Genomic DNA, 24701 nt, shown 5'->3' on the forward strand with positions numbered 1-24701 from the left:
TTAAAAAAATGATTATGGCTCTCCTATGTAATTTATAGCTGAGGCCTCTGTTATCCCAGCAGCCTTTGGCTGCCTCTGAAGGGACCTGGGGTGGAGGCTGCTGACTGCTGCAGAGGTGCTCTTTACTCCAGTGCAGGCCCCTCTGGTTTTCCCTTGATCAGAGTTCTGGCACCTTTCTTGATTCTTCAAAAGGTACTCGGAAATATAAAGGCTGGGTTTTTTTAATTAGTCCTTAGAAAACTATGAAGGGAATTAAACCGAGGTGTGGTAGCAGGGTAGTCTTACTCCTGAAAAGGGAGCTCCCAGTGTCAGTCCCGAGTGCCCTCAGATGCCTGGAGAGGTGCCTTTCACTCAGAGGACCCCCCCCCCCCCCGCTCATCTCAGCAGAGGACCCCTGCTGTGTACAGGAAGACATTTGCAAATTGCAGAGAATGGAGTCTTGTTTCAGGCGGTAACATGTTGGAGCTCCCAGACCTGAAATAGATGACTTTTTGCTATAAATATTTTAAGATGGAAAATTATTGGGTTTTTTTTTTTTTTTTTTTTTGCTGGTTTGTGTTTCCAGGTGGGCCCGAGCTTGTCGATCCTGCCGGTGGTCCCTTACCGCAGCCGGCCCAATCATGGGTGTGGCTGGTGGACCTGGAGAGGACAATCACTCTGCTCATTGGGCGCTGCCTGGGTGGAATGCTGCAGGGCTCCCCTGTGTCCCCCGAGGAACAAGATACCGCTTACTGGCTGAAAACGCCACTGTTCAGCGATGGCGTCGAAATGGATATCCCCCAGCTGGGTAAGCTGCTCAGGTCTGCAGTCAGAGCGTCGGGGACATGGGGGTTGCTGTCTTGCGGGAGCTAGCAAGAGCCTCTGCATGCTGAAGCTGGGAGGGGCTGCCTTGGGAGGGTGATTGTTTCGGCCCCCAGGTGCATTCACCTGCTGGAGAGCCGGCGTGGTGTCGTGGTTAAGAGCAGTGGTTTGGAGCGGTGGACTCTGATCTGGAGAACCGGGTTTGATTCCCCACTCCTCCACGTGAGTGGCGGAGGCTAACCTGGTGAACTGGATTTGTTTCCCCACTCCTACACACGAAACCAGCTGGGTGACCTTGGGCAAGTTACAGCTCTGTCAGAGCTCTTTCAGCCCCACCTACCTCACAGGGTGTCTGTTGTTGGGAGGGGAAGGGAAGGTGATTATAAGCCGTTTTGAGTCTCCCTTAAGTGGTAGAGAAAGTTGGCATATAAAAACCAACACTACTTCTTCTTTGTTCCCTTTGCCCTTAGACAAATCCATGAGTTCCTTGCTGGAGGTCGCCCTCTCTGGCAACGAAGAGCAGAAGCCGTTTGACTACAAGCTTCACCCGGGCGTCTCTGTCTTTGTGGACTTGGCCTTGGGCTGTGCCAAGGAGCCTGCCCGGAGCCTCTGGATGAGCATGCAGGACTACGCCATCAGCAAAGGTGGGCTTGGGAAGCGGGAGGAGCCGGTCGGCCAGCGGGGGCTTGGCTGGCCCCTTTGGAGCGGCCCCGCGGAAGCAACGGGCGCGATGTGGATCTGCGGCCGTCTCAGAGGATGGGTGGGATCCCTGCAGGCTTTTTCAGCCTGCCTTGGGTGAAGCCATGTTTTCTATCTCTGGACATTCAGGTTTATGTTATTGAGAGCGAAACAGCAGGCTATTCTGCTGCTGTATTACCAGCATCGCTGCCGTTTGGACTTCTCAGGGAACAGTGATCAGTTGTTGTTTCCCCCCCCCCTTCCCCTCTTTAGACTGGGACAGTGCCACCTTAAGCAACGAGTCGCTCTTGGATACCGTGTCTCGATTTGTTCTTGCTGCTCTGCTCAAACATACGAATTTACTTAGTCAAGCGAGTGGCGAGAGCAGGTAGGTAACTGGAAAACAGCTTGAGTTATTTCTGCCTCTTCTTGGTGGGCCCTCCATCTCTCACCTATATGGAATGTGCGCTGCCTTACAGACCCTGATTGGGTGGGAAGGCGGTATAAACATGTTTTAAATAAGTAAATAAATGTTGTGTCTTTAGGTATCAGCCTGGCAAAGCACTAGTAGAGGTGTACCGGAGTGTCTACAAAGTTCGGAGTCGTTTACTCGCTTGCAAGAACATGGAACTTATTCAGACGAGGTCGTCCTCTAGAGAGAGATGGGTGAGGCCGGAGAGAATCTGTCACAGTGCACTTTCTGTGCATTTCAGGGAAACTTTTAAAACAGAAGTCTGCATGATCAGACCGCTTTTTTGAGGCTAACAACAATGTGCAAACATTTTTTTAAAAATGTTCGCAACATGAAAGAGAGGCCGTTGTGTAATTCCTTCCTTGGAAAGAGGAAAGCCACAGTTCCTGCCTGCAACTTGTTGTTCCTTCTTCTTGGAAATCCACTTCTGATGTACTGATTCGATTCCTCTTCTCCCTTACCGTGTTCAGATGTCAGAAAATCCAGAGTCTGCAGACCAAGATGCCCAGGAGCATTCCTTCACTCGGACCATCGATGAAGAAGCAGAAATGGAAGAGCAGGCGGAAAGAGAGCGGGGAGAGGGGCACCTGGAGCAAGAAGACGAAGAGGAGGAGAGGGAGCATGAAGTTATGACCGCAGGCAGTAAGTTGGTTCTGGGGCGGAATTGGGCACGCACTCTTCAGTGGAGAGCCCCGCTGAAAAGATGCAGGGAGCTTCCAGTTAGGAGTCCATCTGTAAAGTGGGAAAGAAGATTTTGTCTCACCCTTGACCTCTGCATAGACGTTAAGACCTTTTGTTTTGTTTTTGTGTTGCATGTTACAGAAATATTTCAATGTTTCCTATCAGCCCGTGAAGTCGCTCGCAGCCGAGACCGAGAGCGAATAAACGGTGGGGCGGGTGCTCGCGCGGAGGAGCAGCCCCCACAGTCCCAGCAGGAGCGCCGAGGCAGCAGAGACCTCCCCGAGGGCCAGGACGTGTACACCGCCGCCTGCAACTCCGTGATCCACCGGTGCGCTCTGCTAATCCTGGGCGTCAGCCCCGTGGTGGAGGAGCTGCAGAAGCGGCGAGAGGAGGGGCCGCTGCAGCAGCCGTCAGCGGGCACGCCGGAAGGGACCGGGCTGATGACCAGGTGGGACCACGGAGCGACTGGCGATGCCCCCGGTCGCGGTTTGAAGTCTTTGAACAGGAGCCCTCTGTGCTGAGCAAACATGGGGTGGGCTGTTTGAGGCTTGCAAGAAGAATCGGGGGGGGGGGTCCCATTTCTGCACATGACAGCGAAGACTCATGCGTGGAGCTGCCCTCTCCCTGAATTGAGGGGAGGAGGTGAATGCTGAGCCATTCCCAGCACAGATTAGGAAAACAGCAAAGGAAAAGAAGAGTTGGTTTTTCTATGCCGACTTTCTCTGCCGCTTAAGGGAGACTCAAACGGGCTTTCAATCACCTTTCCTTCCCCTCCCCACAACAGACACCCTGTAAGGTAGGTGGGGCTGAGAGAGTGTGACTTGCCCAAATTTACCCAGCTGGTTTCGTGTACAGGAACGGGGAAACAAATCCAGTTCACCAGATTAGCCTCCGCCGCTCATGTGGAGGAGTGGGGGAATCAAACCCGGTTCTCCAGATCAGAGTCCACCGTTTCAAACCACCGCTCTTAACCACTACACCACACTGGCACACTAGAAAATGGACGTGGCAGCTCATTCTGGTGGGGATCATGTGAAATGCTTCTCTCTCTCTCTCTCTCTCTTTTGTGTGTGTGAGGCAGAAGTGAAAGTCTTACTGCAGAGACTCGGTCAGTCCACTCCACTTCCAGTTACAAACTGATGAAATCCAGGAGTGAATCTGATTTATCTCAGCCTGAATCGGATGAAGAGGGTTATTCGCTGGTACGTAAAAATCCATGGACGCCTTGTTGCTCGTGTAACTGCTGCTATGTGCTTCCAGCGCCGTGAGTCGGCAGGCTGTGGTGTAGGATGGGGAGGCTGGTTCAAAGGCCTGGCATTGGGTGTACCCCAGCCTCCGAATACACAAGAGGGACACGTGTGCCATGGGCGTGTCCCTCCTGAATTTCAGCCCTCTTCCTCGCCACCTCACTTGGAGCTTGAGGATCCACTTGTGGTCTTGAATACGGTAGAGGCTGGAAGCAGGAGCCGCACGAGGCTTTGCAGGACGGAGAGTAAAAGGGGAGCATTTCAGGCTTGCAGCAACAAAAGTCGACTAGGCTTTTAAAGCTCTTTAAGGATTGTGTGGGCCTCAGGTTTGCAAAGGTGGCTGTACAAATTCACAGCAGAATGTGTCTGGAAGGTTGGCTGACGAAACCTTAGGGGCGGGTGCGTTGTGTTAGGACAATTTGCGCCACTAGTTGGGGATAGTGTGTAACTTACAAATGGACAAGCTGCTTCTTCGTTTAGACAGCTGGAAGAAATCACGCCTTTTTGTTTGTTTGTTTGCTATAGAGCGGAAGGCGAAATGTGGATTTGGACTTGGCGTCGTCGCACAGAAAGAGGGGTAATTTTTTTTGGTATTAAATGATTGCACAAACAGACATTTTTAAAGTGCTCTGTTTGAAAACCAGTGCTGTACAGGCACAGTCTAGCTTTATGGGAACCTCTTCCTTTTGTGACTGCTGCCAGTTGTGGAAGTTCTGGTGTGCTGCTGCTACAGAGGATTCTGGGAAGTGTTCTAGGGCTTGCTGCTGATTCACACGGTCCCTGGGACGCCTCTGGACCTCGCCACCTCTCTCTGGGAGCTGCACGTGCCTCCCAGAGCACATCCCAAGCTGCCTTTTGTCACAGGGACAATATCAGTAAGGGACAGAGCTGGCCCTAACAAGTGTGGCATCCTCCACATGAGAGAGGTTTGGAGAGAGTGGACAGGGAGAAGCTTTTCTCCCTCTCTCATAATACTAGAATGTGGGGTCATTTGCTGAAGCTGGAGGGGGAGAGATTCAGAACTGATAAAAGGAAGCATTTCTTCACGTAATGCATAGTTAAACTGTAGAACTCCCTGCCCCAGGATGTGGTGATGGCTGCCAACTTGGAAGGCTTTAAGAGGGGAGTGGACATGTTCATGGAGGAGAGGGCTATCCATGGCTACTAGTCCAAATGGCTACTAGTCATGATGCATCCCTATTCTCTCCAGGATCAGAGGAGCAGGCCTATTATCTTAGGTGCTGTGGAATGCAGGCAGGATGGTGCTGCTGCAGTCGTCTTGTTTGGGGGCTTCCTAGAGGCACCTGGTTGGCCACTGTGTGAACAGACTGCTGGACTTGATGGGCCTTCGTCTGATCCAGCAGGGTCTTTCTTATGTTCTTATGTTCTTCGTTTGAACCCAGAATCTGGTTTTGAGCCGGACTGCGTCTCAAAACCAGAGATGCATTTGTTTGTTGGGTGGGGGGGCGAACAAGTTTCATGTTCCCTGGGTAGCAAGCAACAAATACCAAAATCCAGCAGTAGATCCCTTTTCAATGCCTAATGTTCCAGTAGGGAAGAAGAACTTGGTTTTCCAGAAGGGCCCAAGTCCAGCTGCGCAAAGATTTGCATGCTTGCGGGCATACAAAGCGGTGCAGTGTCATGTTGGTTCTTGAATGCAGGCGGTTTTAGGAGGCGCACGCTCAGGGGCACCGTTAAAATGTTAATGTTGTCGTCCCGTCCCCATCGCCTTAAAACTGTTTGCCACGAGTGGGCAGAATGCCGATTTGCTGAGTGTTGTCCTTCTGTACCCAACTGTCTCTCTTTGTCTTCTGATTCTTGTGTGGTAGTGTGTTTACTCCTTTTTGGCCAGTTGAGCCCCAGAAAAAAGAAGAGCGTCAAGCAAGTACATGACGGCATGTTATGATTTTATTTTCTCTCTAGCTTGCCTGCATATTTTATATTTTTATAAAATATGTATTGCAGCTGCTCCACATTCATTTTGGAAATTCCATTACTAGAAACTGGCAGACGAGGACAAGAAAACGCATTTAGTTATTCTCCTGCCTATTGTTCAAGAATTGTGCTGTGAATATTCTTGATCTTAAGCTAATATCGGAAGTGCTGAGAATGTCTTAGCATGTTTCTGTCTATGTTCGGGAGGTCATAGCTGAGAGGGTAAAGAAAGCGCATGTTTTACATCTGGCAGAAACCTCATTCATTCCCTGGCGTCCCCACTGATTGTGGGGGAAAGACCTCTCCCATCTGTGACCCTCTCGGGTGGGGCTGTGAGACGCGCAGCCTGTCAGATAGAACATACTGGGGTAGACTAATTTAGATCCTTGAGTAACACAAGAGCTTGCTAAATCAGATCATGTGGAAACCCCCTTCCCACACAAACACACAGTGAACGTATACCAAAGTAAGTCCAGCCTGCTGGAACGACTTTGACGTTTGGTTCAGTTCCGTTTCCCTGGTCCAAGTTCAGCCCTCCGGCCACAATGTGGCACTGTGGGGACTCCGGAGTATCTCAGAGTCCTCCTCCTTGGGATCTTCGGTCTGTGAAGGAAAGAGTTTGCCTGCTCTTCATCAAATCTTTATCTTGCCCTCCCCCTGTCCCTTTAACCTCCATCAATATTTCATTCAAAGCAAGTTCAGACTCACCCCCCCTCCTGGCTTGGCCCATAACGGTATAACAACCTGAGCGAAACATGATCCTTGCTTTACGTACCGTATTTAAATTTTTAAAAGACCCAAGTGCCCAATTTATTGGGTGGCCATCTGTTCTTTTCCCCATAACCATGAGTGGTTTGTTTCGTTTGCTGGCCGTCTGTGTCCGCTCTTCTGGCTTTCAGCTGAGCAGTTTGAGTGGGTTTTGCCTTTCCTCTCCTTCTGTGGCGCCGTGTTTGTTGCTTAAGGAGACGCGGCGGCAAAACCACAGCTGAAGCACCCCCTCCCCCTTTTGTGGTGTAGTTCGCTAACTATGTGCATGGTACGGCAGGAGCCCCCCTTCCCATCTGTCTGAGTCGCAAGCTGCTCGGTCATTTCTCGTGTCGTCTCCTCCTCCCCCTCCTCTTTTTCCAACCGGTGTCAGTGAAGGGGAGTTGACGGAGGCCCTCCGGTGTGTTTCTAGGGGTCGTCCACAGCCCCATGGAAGCCCTGAGCGACTCATGGACGCGGCTGAGGCACAGCAGGGACTGGCTGTACAGCTCCGCTTGCTCCTTCGGGGAGTCGGATGTGGACTTCACCAGATCCGTCGGGGTCCACACGTTGATCGAGAACGTCGTCAGCTTTGTGAGCGGGGACGTGGGCAACCCCCCAGGCTTCAAGGAGCCTGAGGAAAGTATGTCGACGAGCCCCCAGGCCTACATTGTCGCCATGGAGCAGCAGCAGCTGAGAGCAGAGGTGAGCTCTTCCTTTCGACTGCGGGATGCTTCCTCCCCTGGCGTCCTGTGTCCGCGGGTGGCTGGTGCCTGGGGAGGGTTTTTTTTCCAATGTGCTGACCCTTCTGGTCCTTCCACCCCTTTGCTTGGTGGGAGAGCTTCTGCTTGGCATGCAGAAAGTCCCTGGTTCTTTGACAAGACTGAGAGGGGATATGATTACCATCTTCAAGTACTTGAAGGGCTGTCATATAGAGGAGGGTGCTGAGTTGTTTTCTGTTGCCCCAGAAGTTCGGACCAGAACCAACGGGCTGGAATTAAATCAAAAGAGTTTCCATCTAGACACTAGGAAGAATTTTCTAACAGTTAAGAGCGGTTCCTCAATAGAACAGGCTTCCTCAGGAGGTGGTGAGCTCTCCTTCCCTGGAGGTTTTGAAGCAGAGGCTAGATGGCCATCGGTCAGCAATGCCGATTCTGTGACCGTAGGCAGTTCATGAGAGGGAGGGCACCTTGGCCATCTTCTGGGCATGGAGTAGGGGTCACTGGGGGTGTGGGGGGGGGAGGTAGTTGTGAATTTGCTGCATTGTGCAGGGGGTTGGACTAGATGACTCTGGTGGTCCCTTCCAACTCTATGATTCCAAGAACGCAAAGAAGCCGGAGGATGTTGCCGAGCCCGGCTGTTTTCCGCACCTGCAGCTGGCTGGGAAAGAAGGGGGCCTTTTGCAAGCCCCGGAGGCTGCTCTCCTTGCTGGTGCTGTGTGGCGAGCCCCCCCCCTCTCTTCTTTATTTGTTCCTGTCTTCTGTTCCTGAATTGCCGTTGTCAGTTGACCTCTTGTGCAGTGTGTGTATGTGTATACAGATCTAGCTCTGTATTGATATCCATGCACGTGAGTCATTTTGTCTCCCTCGGAGTCTGTGCCAAATACTGTTTGAAAATCTGTTGTTGTTTTTTAGCTGCGTTTGGAAGCTCTCCACCAGATCCTGGTGCTGCTTTCTGGGATGGAAGAGAAAGGCAGCCCCCCCTCCGGAGGGAGCCGCCAAGGGCCGGGGTTCCCATCTTCTTCGCTTCTCACTTCGGTGAGGCTTCAGTTCCTGGCCGGGTGCTTCGGCTTGGGCACCGTCGGGCAGGCAGGAGCCAAAGGGGAGAGCGTCCGACTCCATCACTATCAGGTAAGGGATCCTGGGGTGGGGGGTGGGGGGGAGAACTTTGGTCAAACGTTTGCATCCTGTCTCCTTTCATGCAGAGAGAATTTCCGTTTTTAAAACCAGTAGCTGGCCAGAGTTGAGACGGGAACAGAAAGGCTGCGTTCGGTCCAGCCACAGTTTGGCTGCGAACGAGCCTGAAATCCTCAGCCTCTTGCACCCCTCCCCACCCCCAATTATAGGGCCAAGGGGAACGGAAACTTTCCGATATAGGAAGGCTTCGGTCTAGCCACAGTTTGTGATGTCTAAATTGTGGGTGCTTTAAAAGATCCTGGAATTATAAAGTAAGGCTTAGTCCTGGTTTGCATCCCAGGTGGGGGGCAAAAAGTCCCAATTTTCTTTGTTTTTTTACAAAGCACCCAAATAAATTCTGGTTAGATTTTGCTCCGGTGTTCAGATATTCCTGATGACATGCGCCATGCTACCTAAGCTGATGGCAGTTTTTTTGGAAAGTCCTGTGTCTTCAGGAGCGCCAGTGGCGCCCGCCTGTGTTGGGCATCTGTATGAGTCTAGACATTAGGAAGAATTTCCTAACAGAGCGGTTCCTCAGAGGAACAGGCTTCTTCGGGTGAGTTCTCCTTCCTTGGAGGTTTTTAAGCAGAGGCTAGACAGCCGCCTGTCAGCAATGCTGATTCTATGACCATGAGAGGGTGGGCACCTTGGCCATCTTCTGGGCATGGAGTGGTGGTGGGGGGGGGTCCACTGTGTGTGTGTGTGGGGGGGAGGTAGTTGTGAATCTCCTGAATTGTGCAGGGGGTTGGACTAGATGACCCTGGTGGTCCCTTCCAACTCTATAATTCTATGAGTGAGGCTAGGGAGTCCCTGGGAGTGGGGGGTGGGCAGCGTGAGATGGAGACCGACTTCGGGTCTCTTCAGCACAGTGTAGGACCTGCTCAGGACTCGTGTTTTGGTCTTTTTCCTTCCAGCCAGCAGTCCGGCACCAGGCTGGCCGTGTGTCCTGTGTTCTGAATCTTTTGGATGACTTTTCCCCCTTTCATTTGCGCGATCTTGAGGATTCATGGGTGGGGATCTGTTTTGTCACAGGATGGCATCAGGGCAGCGAAAAGGAGCATCCAGACTGAAATACAGGTGGCCGTGCACAAGATTTATCAGCAGTTATCCGCAACGCTGGAAAGAGCTCTCCAGGCAAATAAGCACCACATAGGTAAGGAGGCGAGAGTGGGCGGCCTGCATCCTTTCCTTGTTGATGGAAAGCCATGCCAATTTTGAGGTCCTGCTAATCTCTGTTTTTTTAACCCCTCTCTTCTTTTGTGTGTGTGTGTGTTAGAGGCCCAGCAGCGCCTCCTGCTGGTGACCGTGTTTGCCCTGAGCGTCCATTACCAGCCTGTCGACGTCTCCTTGGCCATTTCCACCGGCTTGTTGAATGTCCTGTCCCAGTTGTGCGGCACAGACACCATGCTTGGCCAGCCCCTGCAGCTCCTGCCCAAGAGCGGCATCTCCCAGCTCAGCACAGCTTTAAAAGTAGCCAGCACCAGGCTCCTTCAGATCCTCGCCATCACCACCGGGTAAGCGCAAATGGCTAAATTGCCCCTTTTACAGCTGTCCGCAAACACTGTTCTGTGGTGGGAGACCACCGAGGAAGGCCCTGCAGAGGAGGGCAATGGCCTACCACCTCTGCTTCTCATTTGCCTTGAAACCCCCTTGCTGTGAGTCGGTTGGACTTGATGGTACATGCATGTAAGGGGATATGATAACCATCTTCAAGTACTTGAAGGGCTGTCATATAGAGGAGGGTGCCGAGTTGTTTTCTGTTGCCCCAGAAGGTCAGACCAGAACCAATGGGTTGAAATTAAATCAGAAGACTTTCCGTCTAGATATTAGGAAGAACAGTCAGAGCGGTTCCTTAGTGGAGCAGGCTTCCTTGGGAGGTGGTGAGCTCTCCTTCCCTGGGAGGTTTTTAAGCAGAGGCTGGATGGCCATCTCAGCAATGCTGATTCTATGACCTTAGGCAGATCATGAGAGGGAGGGCATCTTGGCCATCTTCTGGGCATGGAGTAGGGGTCACTGGGGTGTGTGTGTGGGGGGGGGGAGGTAGTTTGGAATTTCCTGCATTGTGTAGGGGGTTGGACTAGATGACCCTGGTGGTCCCTCCCTTCCAACTCTATGATTCTATAAATGGTGCATGAACCAAAGAGCTGTGTTTCTCCCCTTTCTGGGAAGGGAAAAGGAGATCAGCGGCATGGTGGTTTGCTTCCGCTGCCAGAGATTTCAAGACTTTTCTACTGTTCCCCTTTTACTCCTAGAAGATGGGGGAATGACTCCTCCCAAAAGTAGGGGCAGGCTCCTTCTGGCTCTTGTCATGTGAGCTGCGTTGCTGGGGCTTGGTGATGACAGGGAGCCCCAGAAATGGTCTCCCCCACCGGTGATTCTGGCTGCTGTTTGCAAGGGTAGTTCAGTCCAAGGCTCTCCCTGCTAGCTCCTCCTCTTTCTCTCCGTGAGCTGCCCACATCTTTCCCTGGGGGAGGCTCCATAGGGCTTGGCAGCATTTCTCAGAGCTGCAGGAGCAACCCCTTCCTCTTTCCCATGGCTGCTGATCTTTACATCTCTGCGCAGCACCTACGCCGACAAACTGAGTCCCAAAGTGGTCCAGTCTCTGCTGGATCTGCTGTGCAGCCAGCTGAAAAACCTCCTGTCGCAAGCCGGAGTGATGCTTCTGGCTTCCTTTGGGGAGAAAGAAGACGGGGAAGAGGAGGAGGAGGTGGAGGAGGAGGAAAAGGCTGAGGCCAACGGAGAGAGTGAGAGGAAGGACTTCAGAGGTAGGTACCAAGTTGCCCTCATTCTGCTTCTTTGGGGGGGGGGTTGTGGTGGGGAGGGATCTTTGCACTGATGGTCAGTTGCTCTGCTCGTGTGGCCCCTGTGAGACCCGTGCAAGCACCAACTTCCCCACAGCAACAGTAAAAGATGCAATCCGTATCGTACCGATAGAAATGTTGGCTCGTTTGGATGCCTTTGCCGTGATCGTGGGAAGCTACCTTCCATGGAGCCGCGCCCTTGGCCCACGTAGGGCAGTAACAGGAACCTGTTTTCTGTGTGCATGATGCATTTTTGGATAACCCCACAGTGGCCCTCCGGAAACAGCACGCTGCGGAGCTGCACCTGGGAGACTTCTTAGTTTTCCTGAGAAGGGTTGTTTCCTCCAAGGCCATTCAGTCCAAAATGGCCTCTCCCAAGTGGACGGAGGTGCTTCTGAACATCGCCTCTCAGAAATGCTGCTCAGGTATGACCGAATCATCTCCTACAACTGTTATACTTGGAAATGTCCAGTTTTTCTGGGTAGAATTTTTAAGCACGGATCTTGTCTGTCCAGTAAGTAGCTACGGGATCACACTTCGTATATGACTTGTGCATTCTGGCTATGTGACACATTCTGGCTATGTGACTTGTACATTCTGGCACAGGTGATGTATTTCTGATTTGTTGTGGTTACGTCTGGTTTTAAAATTCTCCCGCTTCCTCCTTCAGGTGTGCCCTTGGTCGGCAACTTGAGAACCCGGCTGCTTGCATTACACGTTCTAGAGGCTGTCCTGCCTGCATGTGAATCGGGCGTGGAGGATGATCAGATGGCACAGGTCTGGACTGCTTGCAGTGTTCTACAACTAAACCTTGAGTAATTAAGGGGTGCAGCCAGATGGTACCATTGTTGCTCCACAGATATGGGTCTGTTTAGTCCCTGGAGGGGAAGACTTCCTGGGAACTCTCTCTTTTCTATTCTGCCTTGAAGGCCACGATCGAAGGGGGGGCGGGGCAGGAAGGTAAAAACCAGCGAGATATAAATCACTGCCTCTGAAGGATCGGGGCAATTCCAGCAGCCTTGGCCCCTTCCAAAGGATGGCACCACTGATTTGACCCCCTGCCAAGCTGCCAGTCGCTTCTGCGGTTGGTGCTGTCTGTCAGATCTTCCACAAAATGATCACATCATGTTGAATAGTGGGAAAGGGCTTCCACATGTCTTCATGCAAAGGGTGGGATCCGGCCAGCTTTTCCATGGGCAGAAGAGGGATGAGGGCCCCGCCCTCCCCCAGGCTACAGCATAGCTTGTGGAGCTGGCCTGAACAGAAAGGCATGTGGGACGGGGCTCCAGTGGGGAGGGGAGTCGAGCGAGGGCACTTCCCTCTTGCGTCAGCTGAAAAGCTGGTAGAATCCAATCCAGGGACTTAATTGTAAAGGAGTTGGCAGGTTGATGTGATTGGAAATACAGTTTCTGACTAAGGCGAACGTAGTAGAAAGAACAGACAGAGAATTTCACTGTTGATATAGCTGGACGGGAGCATTCTACAAAAACTCCAGCACTAAAACTGCCTGTGTGTAAGATTTGAATCCCCCCTTTTTTGTTATGTATACAGAAAAGGGAAAATGGTTATAAATTAATAATACCATGTTATGTTAAATGCTAGCTGACAAATTAAATACAATGAACAGGAATTCTATTGATAGTCATGAATTTATCTTTGACGTGCTGAAATGCGGTTGTTTTGAAATGACGTCCGCCAGGTGGTGGAGCGGCTCTTCTCCCTTCTGTCGGACTGCATGTGGGAGAGCCCAGTGGCTCAAGCCAAGCACGTCGTCCAGATCAAGGAGAAGGAGCAAGAGATGAAGCTGCAGGTAGGAACTTCTGTTGCTCCTCGCGCTTTTCACTCCTTTCCCCCTACTTAGATTTCCTTGACTGAGCCCCGTTCTGAGGGGTTTACATTCTGTTTCTGATAGAAGCAGGGAGAATCTGAAGAGGAGGACGAGAACCTCCCCATCCAGGAAGTGTCCTTCGATCCGGAGAAAGCGCAGTGCTGCTTAGTGGAGAACGGGCAGATCTTGACTCATGGCAGCGGAGGGAAAGGCTACGGCTTGGCGTCCACTGGAGTCACTTCTGGCTGCTACCAGTGGAAGGTAAGAAGGATAAAAGGCACGCATTAACATTTGAGATGACCCACCAAGTGCAGCCTGCTGATAAATCTGTGTTGATATTTGGGGACAACAATTTTGGGGAGTTTTCACCCTCCGAGCAGTGTCTGAGACTCAGAATGGAGCTGGAGGAGGGGAAACATCTGGGGACTGTGGTTCCCATAGCATTGCAGGAGATTTCAATTGGTAACCCAAATCTGGGCAGGGAGCTTGTGCAGGGATGTGTGACCCTCGCAAGCCAGACTCGGGTTTTGGAAGCTTCAGGTTGGAGCCATGATTTGCTGGGCTCTGTGGGAGCCAGGGGCCGCAGCTTGTCTGCCCTCGGGCCTCGAAGCCTCTGGAGAGCCCCAGTGGGTTCTGGCCAAGCGCGGAGGAATATTGCAGCTCATTCTGAACCCGGCACCTAATGCCAGATTCAGGGCTGGGAATTTCTAGAAATCTGTCAGTGCTCCTTGTTTTAGCCTGGAAGCAAATTCCTTTAAGCAGTGTATTTGCTAGTGGGGAGGGGCTTTTCAAGTCCAAAACTGATTATCCTCATTCCTTCTGCATGGTTACGGTGCTGCTGACTCTTGTTGTGGGTGCTTGTACCACCTTTTTCCTAGTTCTACATTGTGAAGGAGAACCGAGGCAACGAAGGCACGTGCGTCGGCGTGTCTCGCTGGCCAGTCCATGATTTTAATCACCGCACAACCTCCGACATGTGGCTGTACAGAGCGTATAGTGGCAATCTCTACCACAACGGGGAGCAGACCTTGACGCTGACCAGTTTCACCCAAGGGGACTTCATCACCTGCGTGCTGGATATGGAAGCCAGAACCATTTCGTTTGGCTATAACGGAGAGGTAGGGAGCTGCTGCTTCTTTGGAAACAGAGGGGTGAACTCCTGCTCTTCTGCTCACTTCATGTGACTTTTTGTTGTGTGTTCCGTCAGGAGCCAAAGCTGGCCTTTGAAGATGTGGATGCTGCAGAATTATACCCTTGTGTGATGTTTTATAGCAGCAACCCTGGAGAAAAGGTAACTGAAATGTTAGCAATAGTGGCCAAACATTTTCACTCTGCTTGACAAGGGCCTGTTAGGTGGATGGTGAGTGGAGGGGGGAGAGAAGGTGTGCATCTCAGCATGTGTGTGTCTTTGTGTGTCTGTCTAGGTCAAAATCTGTGACATGCAGATGCGCGGCACCCCAAGGGACTTGCTGCCAGGGGACCCCATCTGCAGCCCCGTTGCCACCGTGCTTGCGGAGGCTACGATCCAGCTCATCCGCATCCTCCACCGGACGGACCGGTGGACGCACTGCATCAACAAGAAGATGATGGAGCGGCTACGCAAGATCAAAGGGTGCCTCAAAGAGGGAGGCCAGAAGCTGAAGAAGAGCCGCTCCCTCCAGAGCCGAGATGAGAACGAGGCCCGCGAGGAGAAGGAGGAGGGCAAGGAGGAGGAGAAGGGCAAGCATGGCAGCCGGCACGGGCTGGCCGACCTCTCCGAGCTCCAGCTGAAGACCCTCTGCGTGGAGGTGTGGCCCGTGCTGGCCGTGATTGGCGGAGTCGACGCGGGGCTCCGCGTGGGGGGCCGGTGCGTTCACAAGCAAACTGGGCGGCATGCCACCCTGCTCGGCGTGGTCAAAGAAGGCAGCACGTCCGCCAAGGTCCAGTGGGACGAAGCGGAGATCACCATCAGGTACAGTGTGCTCAGTATTGGCTCGGGGAGAGATCCCAACGGTGGGGGCTTAGAACATGGCACTCATGTTTTAAAAGTGTGGCGGCAGCTGCTCATATCGGTAGCCAGTCAGAGGTCGCAGAGAACAGCCTAGGAATAAATTTCAGTTGATTACAAATATTGAGGCGCTGTGGTTTTCAAGAGGCTGATTGGAGGCCTTTTCCATCTTGTGGTTACACATGAGAGGTTTGTGCAGTTTTGAAGGAAAGGTGAATAATGCCAGTTACGGCATGGGAAATTCCAGAGAGGCAACAAAACAAAAAACAAGGACCTTGGGGGTGGTTTGGGGACTCACGGGGAAGCAGGCTATGGCTCACAGGAGCTTGTGCACCATCGATTGGTTGCGCTTTGTTGTGTTCTCTCCTTGGAGAGCATGCCTTTTCCCAAACCCGTGTGTCCAACCGATTATTTCTTAGCCATTGACTTGATGAGGGTGGGTTAGAGCGGCGTGTTCCATCTTGACAACGCGTGGCGTGGCTCTCGTTACCGTTGTGTTGAGTGTCACCTCTCCCCACAATCTGATCACAACCTGATTTCTTTTCCCTTCGTTTCTTACGTTTACTTTTTTGGACCGTTGGTTCGTTATAGCTTTTGATTCAGTATATTTTACGTCTCATTTTGCCTACATTATTTCCTGTGCTTTCCTCCTGTCTATCCCTCACTTGCTTCTTCCTGTGTCATTCTGGTCTTTATTAAAGCTTCCCAACTTTTTGGTCGCCTAGTGATACGCCCTTGTATAACCTGGAGCCTTGTGAGTCCCTGCCCTTTGATGTTGGGAGGTTCCGGGGGCTGACAGCCGCCGTGTTGCTGGACCTGACCTTCCTGACGGGCATCTACGAAGACCCAGGGAAGCCCAGCGCCAAGCGCCACGAGAAGAAACACAAGCACGAGGCGGAAGACAAGGGAGAGGTGGACCTGAAAGCGGAAACAGACTCTGCCTTGGAGGCCCGGTTGGTGCCAAGCGCCGAGGAGGTCAAAGGACACGGAGCTACCAGTTCAAAATCGGACAGCGAGATGGCTTCCTTTTCTTTAGAATCTGTTTCCTTAGGTATGGATTGCCAGCATCCGAATGCTGAGGGCAAAAGGAAGAATCATGAGCACGCGTCCAAGAATCATGACGTGGCACAATCAGAAATCCGAGCGGTGCAGCTCTCCTATCTTTACCTCAGTGCCATGAAATCGCTCAGCACTCTTCTCAGTTGCAGTAAATACGCTGAGCTGTTGCTAATCCCGAAAGTCTTGGCAGAGAGCGGCCACAACTCCGACTGTGCCAGTTCTCCCATCGTTCACGAAGACGTTGAAATGCGCGCTGCCTTGCAGTTCTTGATGCGCCACATGGTGAAGCGGGCAGTCATGCGCTCTCCCATCAAGAGGGCGCTCGGGCTGGCGGATTTGGAGCGGGCGCAAGCCATGATCTACAAGCTGGTGGTTCACGGGCTGTTGGAGGACCAGAATGGCAGCAGAGTTAAACCAGGTACCTCCTGAATAGCCTCTAATTTGAATGTTTGACCTTGCACGTTGGCCAGCTGGCTGTCTTGGTTGTCACTAAGTGCCAAAGAAGCTGCCTGAGATCTGGGAGAGCAGCTGCCAACCAGAGTGGGCAATGCGTGTTTTTTTCCCCTCCAGTGCCTGCTGGTCCTTGAACACACGCACACGAAGCTGCCTTATGCTGAATTAGACTTTTGGTCCATCAGTGTCAGTATTGCCTGCTCAGGCTTCAGATTAGCGGAAGGGGACTGTTCACAGCGTGGGCAGAAATAAATTGGGGGCCTGTGGCAGCATTCAGTGGGAAAGCAGCGTGAGACGGCTCTGGCCTTCCCTTCCATGGCTGCATTCCTGCTTTTAAAAAGTCATTGGGGAAAAGGAACAGTTTCCTCATGTCAGTGTATCGTTCTGCCCTGTGGTTAAGGGGGGGGCGCTGTCCCTCCCATGTGACTGCTAAAAGCTGGCCGAGACTGGCAGCCGGGGGGGGGGGGGTCTGGTGCTTTCCTGCCCTGCTATTGGGCTTTCCCAACGCTGCCCCTCTGGCTTACTTCAGTTTGCTCGATGCTGGCATCAGTGAGCCTTTGGTTGGTTGGAGCCTTGCTTGATGTCTCAGGGGAAGGGCTGTGGCTCAGCGGTAGAGCCTCTGCTTGGCATGCAGAAGGTCCCTGGTTCAATCCCCGGCATCTCCATCTGCCTGAGACCCAGGAGAGCCACTGCCGGTCTGAGTAGGCAATACTGACTTTGATGGACTGAGGGTCTGATTCAGTAGAAGGCAGTATAACTCATATGTTCATATGTTCTGGGTTCAGATTCCAGTGAAGGGGGGGATTGCTTCATGATGCAGCAGCGAGCCCCCCTTTAGCCTTCACCTTTAGTGTCAAAGCTTTAGAATTGCTGGCGCTTGTGTGTCTTTCCGGGCACCAGCGAGGTGACATATGTTGATTCTGCAGAATTGGATCAGCAAGTGGAAGAAAGCGACCCGGCTCAGCAGGCTCAGACCCCCGTCACAACGAGTCCTTCTGCTTCCAGCACAACCTCTTTCATGAGCAGCTCTCTGGAAGACACCACCACAGCCACCACACCTGTCACGGACACGGAAACGGTGCCTGCCCCAGAGTCGCCCGGCGTGATGCCCCTCAGCCTCCTTAGGTACGGGCAGACTTGTGATCTGCCTTCCCGTAAATGAGTCAGGAAGGCCTTTGTCACTTGCTTCCCTGAGGCTGTGTTAGGTTTTTTTTTTAGAGACAAGTTCTCATTTTCTGACAATATTTGCAAATTTTAAAAAACTGAACATATATGGAGAAGAGCGAGTGAGAGGTAGCACGGGGTGTGTGTGTGTGTGTGTCCCTTTTCAAGTGTGTCTCTTTCCCAGCCAGTTCAAGCAGCAGAATGCTCTTCTCCACCATGGGGCCTGCCAACATTTTTCTTGCTTTTTGGAAGTGGGTGGAGCCCGGTGGGGCTTTTGCCCAGCCGGGCTTCTGATTGGCCATTGGAGTTACTATTAGAGCTATGTATAACTCTTAACTCACTCACATTTTATGCTTTGCTTGGCCCCCTGTGGCAGCCATATTGTATTTGCGCCCACTGCCCTGTGTCAGAAAGTTGTCCTTGGTTCAAAAAGGGTTGGGGGACCGCTGGTCTAAAGCTCTAGCAATCTGGCTGCTGATACTTTGGCACCTCTCTTCACTGTATCCCCAAACCGTTCAGGGTAGCAGTTTTTAGTGTAGGCAAGGAGAGATGCGGCAAGTGGATCCAGTAATCGTTTTCCACGATCCCAAGAAGCCTCCTTACTAGATTGTAGGTGTTGCCTGGTGCTGTCCAAGAGCCAGGAATTTAGTTTGGAGGCTGGGTGCATCCTGTCCTCGGTGTAAGCTTGCTTTTTTCCTTTTCCAAAGGCAAATGTTCTCCAGCTACCCAACAACGACGGTGCTTCCGACGAGACGTGCGCAGACGCCACCCATTTCCTCCTTGCCGACCTCTCCCTCTGACGAGGTGGGCCGGAGGCAAAGCCTTACCTCTCCCGACTCGCAGTCTGCCAGGCCCACCAACCGCACAGGTAGGCCGGTCCTGATGTCCACTAACAGGCTCAGCGCTTCAGGTGATCTAAGTTCTTGCAACTTCACTTGGGCCTTCTGACGTCCTTCGAACTCTGAATTGTCTTTGCTCTGGACAAAGATGCAGCTTCTCCCTCCAGTCCCAGCCGGAGCATGAGTTGTCTCCCTGCAGGGTTGTTTGGCGGACGAAACATGGGAATGATTGTAAAGGGTTCTGCAACTTTAAAATGATCTATACATGAGTAATAAGGCTGCAGTACATTTTCTCTAAATTTATCTGAACAGCCATGCTACCTGCATCTTGATTTCTCTTTAAAGAGTGGCCATGAGAGAGAAAGGGCCCGCAACAGCTTTCCTCAGTTGCTTGTTTACAGATATTTTCCCCAATAATGTTTAAGCATGAACAATAGCTGAACTTCCTTGTCTTCCCTGGTGTCTCCTTAAATAGCACCTTTTCATCTGCGCAGCCAGAAGTTCTAATTAATCTCTGAAAAACGGTAAAGGTAGTCCCTTGTGCAAGCGCCGGGTCATTCCTGACCCATGGGGTGACATCACATCCCGACGTTTATTAGGCAGACTTTGTTTATGGGGTGGTTTGCCGTTGCCTTCCCCAGTCATCTACACTTTACTGGGTACTCGTTTTACCGACCGTGGAAGGATGGAAGGCTGAGTCAACCTTGAGCCGGCTACATGAAACCGACTTCCGTCGGGATCGAACTCAGGTCATGAGCAGAGCTTTTGACTGCTGTACTGCAGCTTACCACTCTGTGCCACAGGGCACCTAATCTCAAAGACGAGTGGAATTAGTAAGAGCTGGGCAATTGCAGACTTTAAAGTTTTGAGTCCTTTGGTTACACTCCTCCTCTGTCCTCCTCCTCCTCTTTGGAGCCCGAGTGCTGAGAGCCGCTCGCGCTTGACCGATCAAACACGTGGCAGGAAATGTTGGGAGGGCGAGCCCTGGGGGGTGCTGCTGACCCGCCGTGACGGCTGTCTCCCCCAACCGCAGCTCTGTCAGATCCAAGCAGCCGCCTTTCGACGTCTCCCCCGCCTCCTGCGATTGCCGTGCCCTTGTTAGAAATGGGATTCTCCCTCCGTCAGATTGCAAAAGCGATGGAAGCCACAGGTGAGCCATCTGTTACCCAGGGATGGGCATCAGTGTGAGAGAGCGGGATGCTTTTCATGCACAGAAAGGAGGCTCACCTAGCTCTGTTTTTACTCCTGTGCCATGGAGCCCTGAATTCTGTGCTTAGATTAAATGATGTAAATGAAATCAGTTTTAAAAATTAATTTATGCTGAAGGGAGTCATGCTAGTTTGTCCCTGCAGAAAGGCCAAAGTACATTATCTGGGGAGGTGGGGGTGGGGTCTTTGAGCAAGGGCTAAACAAGGCTCTGCCATAGCGCCTGTGTAGTAGCGGGAGTGTTCCTGAGCACGTACAGAGTGGGTGCCTTTTAATCACAGTCCAGATGCCTTGGTCCCAGCACCACGCATCTGGGATTGGGAGCCCGGCATTCCACGTCAGGAGGGCGCATCTCTTTGTGGAAGTTAACCACCGTTCTTGTGAAAGATCATTCCGCAGTGAGCCAGTGATCTTCTGAAGAGTCATTGCCATGACGGCTTTGGCCCGGATTGAGTTGATAAATAATTGGGGTGGGTAGGTGGGAAGGAGCACAGAGGGAGGCTAGGCCTGGAGAGGGAGGCAGAGAACCACGCAAGGTGGGCGGGCCAGAATGTCCTCCTCCTTTTCCCATTTCAGCCGCCAGGCACATTCAAGGCTTTTCTCTGAAGTTGCAAGAGGTTGAAATTGGCTTGTGAAGAGAGAGGAAGAGCAGTGGGCTCTGGTGGTTCATTTGCCAAGGGAAATGCCAAAGCGCTCCATAAAACGAATGCTGGGAATTCAGTGATTTCATCAGCCCTTTTTAATAGAAGGTGTAACTTCCGTTCATAGTTGGTTATTTATTTGTGGGTTTTCCTGCTGATTCAGGTGCAAGAGGGGAAGCCGACGCCCAGAATATCACAGTCCTGGCCATGTGGATGATTGAGCATCCCGGGAACGAGGAAGACGAAGAGCCTCAGTCAGAAGAAACGGCAGACCCCCGGCGCCATGGGTCGATCGTCTCTGGGGGCAACGGGAAGTCTAGTGAGCAGGGCTACTTGCAGTCTCCGGGGGACATCCCTTCAGCCGACGCCACTGAAATGGAGGAAGGCTTTAGTGAGAGGTGAAGCACAGAATTCTTTGGGTGCATCAAAACCGGCTGTAGGAACTGTAAGGCCTTGGTTAAGGTGTAACGGACTATGGGTTGTTTGTTGCAAGTGTGAGGCTTGGAAGTCCTGGAGGGTGTGCCCTCTCCCCCTCCTCCTCAAAGCAGGCGTTGGATCTTATAGTTTTCTGTGTTCCTGAGAAAGTGTTATTTGCCACAATGTCTAAATCGCACACAAAAAAGAAAATGTGAGTGGGTTTTTTCCCCCTTACAAAAGACTGGACTTCAGAGGCCCGTTCTGGTATTGAGCCAACAAACCGTGGCTTCTGTGCTTTTCCACCTGAGCAAGGCACAAGACAATTAAACCTTCCTTTGAATGTGCAATATCACTAGCAGAAAGCAAAGAATAAATCTAGTTGTACACTAACAGTAACAAAGCACAAAGGAAAGAGAGATTCTGGGTTTATGAATGTGAGCTGTAAGGAGCAAAAAAGGGGAGGAGTGAGAGGAACATAACCAGAGGTCAGCCGATTCCTGCAGTCAAAGCGCCCTGGAGGCAAGAAGGCCTGGGGCAGGGCCCTGCGAGGTGCTGGTGAAGGCAAGGGGCCAGGAGTCACGGATCTTTCTGGCAGGGGAGGCAGGAAGGGGGCTTTCATCCACTTGCCCCTTCCCGCTGCAGTCCCTCACCTCATGCAGGGACCCACAAGGGGGAAGGGAGTGCAGACAAGATCCCCAGTCCTTGTGCTGTCAGATCACTGGATCCAACCTGTCGTTTTAGCTGAATATAACCAAATTGTCTGTAGGAGCCAATGACTACTACGCTCATTATGCCGTTTCTCCACTCTCCTGTGTGCTTCCAGCCACGAGAATATGGACCACGCAGAAAATGCAGCCTCCGGAAGTGGACCTGCTTCGAGGGGCCGGTCAGCAGTGACCAGGAGGCACAAATTTGACTTAGCAGCTCGGACACTGCTGGCACGTGCAGGTGGGTGCCTGGAAATATTTTGCTCCCGCCCTTTTCCTTTTCTCTCTTTAACTTCGCCAGGGTGGTCCTTCAACTGCATGCCCATCACGTATGCATCAGTTTCTATTTTGAATGTTCATAGATAGGTACAGCCTGTTCAGTATATCTAAGAACCGTGCATAGCCCCAACACAGGTCAAAATTTCTGTATGATGAGGCCAGACAGGGAGAGGGTCTGAGTTTTTTCCGTATAAGTGAACGACAACTCGTTGTTGTATGGTAACAGTAGTTAGCTGCCTAGAATTTGTCATAAAGCTGGATATACATATTTTTAACTCTTTATTTTAAGTTCATTCCACAGCAAAATAAAAATACAACAGTAGGTTAAACATCATACAGTCAAGATATATTTCAATAGTTCCAATATAAGTTTCAATATTATACATCAGTGCTTTTTACAGAAATCGTACTATTTGTTGTAACAGAATAAATGCAAATCATATATTTTAAAGACATAAAAATGTGTTCATAAGAACATAAGAAAGGCCCTGCTGGATCAGACCAAGGCCCATCAAATCCAGCAGTCTGGTTGCATAGTGGCCAACCAGGTGCCTCTAGGAAACCACAAACAAGACGAGTGCAGCAGCACCATCCTGCCTGTGTTCCACCGCACCCAAAATAATAGGCCTTCTCCTCTGATACTAGAGAGAATAGGTGTGCAGCATGACTAGTATCCATTCTAACTAATAGCCATGAATACCCCTCCTCCATGAATATGTCCACTCCCCTCTTAAAGCCCTCCAAGCTGGCAGCCATCACCACATCCTGGGGCAGGGAGTTCCACAATTTAACAATGTAATGTTCCAGGGAGGGGAGGAGGAGGAATGAAAGCGCCGTCCTTGGAGGAAGAGGTACTGTTGAGTAAGAGCTGCCTTGTGTGGCTGGCCTCCATCGGTGGGGGGAGTTTAGACTGGGTAGTTGGGAGGGGCCCTCTCTATATGTCCCTGTAATGTCTGAGCCCTTATCAAGATTTCTCCCTGTTGGCAATATGCAGTGTTTACTGGTAGCACCAGCGTGGTGTCGTGGATAAGAGCGGTGATTTGGAGCGGTGGACTCTGATCTGGAGAACCGGGTTTGATTCCCCACTCCTCCACATGAGCGACAAATCCAGTGAACTGGATTTGTTTCCCTACTCCTACACATGAAGCCAGCTGGGTGACCTTGGGCAAGTCACATTCTTCAGCCGCGCCTACCTCTCAGGGTGTCTGTTGTGGGGAGGGGAAGGGTAGGTGATTGTAAGCCAGTTTGAGTCTCCTTTAAGTGGTAGAGAAAGTCGGCATATAAAAACCCAACTCTTCTTCTTCTACATGCAAAATAAAGAATATGGTTTTCTCCTCTGGTTTAAGCGGGATTGTACCGCTCTGTACAGGCTCACAGGAATCAGACTCGGAGGGAGGGTATTTCCTTGCCGCAAGACCCTGGAGCCCTGTATGACTTCAACTTGGACGAGGAGTTAGAAATCGACCTGGACGACGAAGCCATGGAGGCCATGTTTGGGCAGGAGCTGGCCAGCGAGAACGACATTCTGGGAATGTGGATCCCAGAGGTATTGGATTGGCCAACCTGGGTGTGTGTGAACGCAGCGGGGGCTGCTTTGCTTACTTATTGCTCTTTGTAGACCGAGATTCCATTTTCAAAATAACCCTTGGTGTTACCCAAAGCCGGTCGTTCATTAACGTAGTTGTTACTAATACTCTCGCACGTTTTCAGGCTCAGTTGAACAGTTCGAGCGAATCGCATCCTGTTGTTTTCATCTCTGTTCTCGTGTGTGAAATTTGCTTTTTCTCCAGGAAGTATCAATTGTGATATCTTCTGTTTTGGAAGAACAATAAGCAACCAAAATATTTTGGTTTATTTTTAAGGAAGAGACAGCATGCTACAATTAAGATTTCCCCTCAGGTTTTAAATCTAAACACTTGTTAGTTATTCCTAAGATTGACACTTGTCTTTCTTATTCCTCTGGGCTGCTCTTGAAAGATTCTGTCTTTCTGGGGGACGTTTGAGCAGATATTTCCTGCTTTCATGTTTACACAATATGAGCGTCCTTGGAATTCATCTTGCAAGAATGGGCCCTCAGTGCTTCTGTGTGGTTAGTCCACAGTTGCTGGGGGGAAAAGCAAGACCCTCCTATGATATAGGGCCTGTACCTTTCCCTAAGGAAATCCTGTGGAATCTTCCACTGGAAATCGCCCTCTGTCATTACTTTCTGGGTTTTCCCTCTAATTAAAGGTGGTATTTCATTAAAGAGGTGCAAACCTTCCCCACGATCTGCCTTGGCAGAGGTTTTGAACTAAACATTTTGTATCGCTATCAAAGCCTTTTTCTAAGTGCCTTTTTCTGCCCCCGTTCATCAGAGATCTACTTGATGATTTCTTCCGGTAGTTCTCCCCGACTCTTTCATGATCCATGCCAAATTCCTTCTGCCATTCCACTCCCTTCACCCCCAGTGCATTGGATTAAATATATTTGGGCACGCATGGATGGATGTGTCGGTCAGTGCCGGTTTTGGAAATGCAACATTTATATGGGAAACAAAATCAAAAGACCCCTGCCCACCTCCCATACATAAGAATTGTTACAAAGGCTGTGAAGGGGAGCCGTGAAAGTTGAAGAGCCCACAGGGGCTCTGGGGCTCATATCTCCGTGACTGATGCGCATCATCCTTGCAGATCTCGGAGATTAAATGAAGCAGGTGCAGAAAAACACCCCCAACTTTTATAATGTATTTTTCCCCCCTTGGGAAGTTGGGATTTTGTAGCCAAGGCATGTGACTTTGGTGGATCTAGGATCCCAGGAACAGAATTCAACACATGACAAGTATGTGCAGATTGGTATGAATAGCAGATTAATATATTTTTGGTAGATTT

The 24701-nt window shown here is 51.2% G+C and overlaps 1 protein-coding gene across 1 annotated transcript in view; it reads left to right on the top strand.

Annotated features, from left to right (window-relative positions):
- HERC1 (HECT and RLD domain containing E3 ubiquitin protein ligase family member 1) overlaps positions 1-24701 on the top strand; it is a 65046-nt gene that overhangs the window by 12772 nt on the left and 27573 nt on the right. The window contains exons 17-43 of the mRNA XM_056865669.1: positions 566-787; positions 1272-1445; positions 1753-1867; positions 2025-2145; positions 2422-2593; positions 2774-3080; positions 3714-3834; positions 4405-4456; positions 6992-7263; positions 8193-8408; positions 9486-9606; positions 9730-9967; positions 11016-11218; positions 11524-11679; positions 11925-12031; positions 12954-13064; positions 13167-13343; positions 13961-14200; positions 14290-14373; positions 14507-15033; positions 15771-16546; positions 17508-17706; positions 18453-18613; positions 19618-19734; positions 20595-20829; positions 21672-21796; positions 23181-23401. Of these exons, the coding sequence (XP_056721647.1) occupies positions 566-787; positions 1272-1445; positions 1753-1867; positions 2025-2145; positions 2422-2593; positions 2774-3080; positions 3714-3834; positions 4405-4456; positions 6992-7263; positions 8193-8408; positions 9486-9606; positions 9730-9967; positions 11016-11218; positions 11524-11679; positions 11925-12031; positions 12954-13064; positions 13167-13343; positions 13961-14200; positions 14290-14373; positions 14507-15033; positions 15771-16546; positions 17508-17706; positions 18453-18613; positions 19618-19734; positions 20595-20829; positions 21672-21796; positions 23181-23401 (5570 nt within the window). The remainder of the gene's footprint in view (positions 1-565; positions 788-1271; positions 1446-1752; positions 1868-2024; positions 2146-2421; positions 2594-2773; positions 3081-3713; positions 3835-4404; positions 4457-6991; positions 7264-8192; positions 8409-9485; positions 9607-9729; positions 9968-11015; positions 11219-11523; positions 11680-11924; positions 12032-12953; positions 13065-13166; positions 13344-13960; positions 14201-14289; positions 14374-14506; positions 15034-15770; positions 16547-17507; positions 17707-18452; positions 18614-19617; positions 19735-20594; positions 20830-21671; positions 21797-23180; positions 23402-24701) is intronic.

The sequence above is a fragment of the Euleptes europaea genome, chromosome 20 (assembly GCF_029931775.1).
Source record: "Euleptes europaea isolate rEulEur1 chromosome 20, rEulEur1.hap1, whole genome shotgun sequence".
NCBI classification, from domain to species: Eukaryota; Metazoa; Chordata; class Lepidosauria; order Squamata; family Sphaerodactylidae; genus Euleptes; species Euleptes europaea.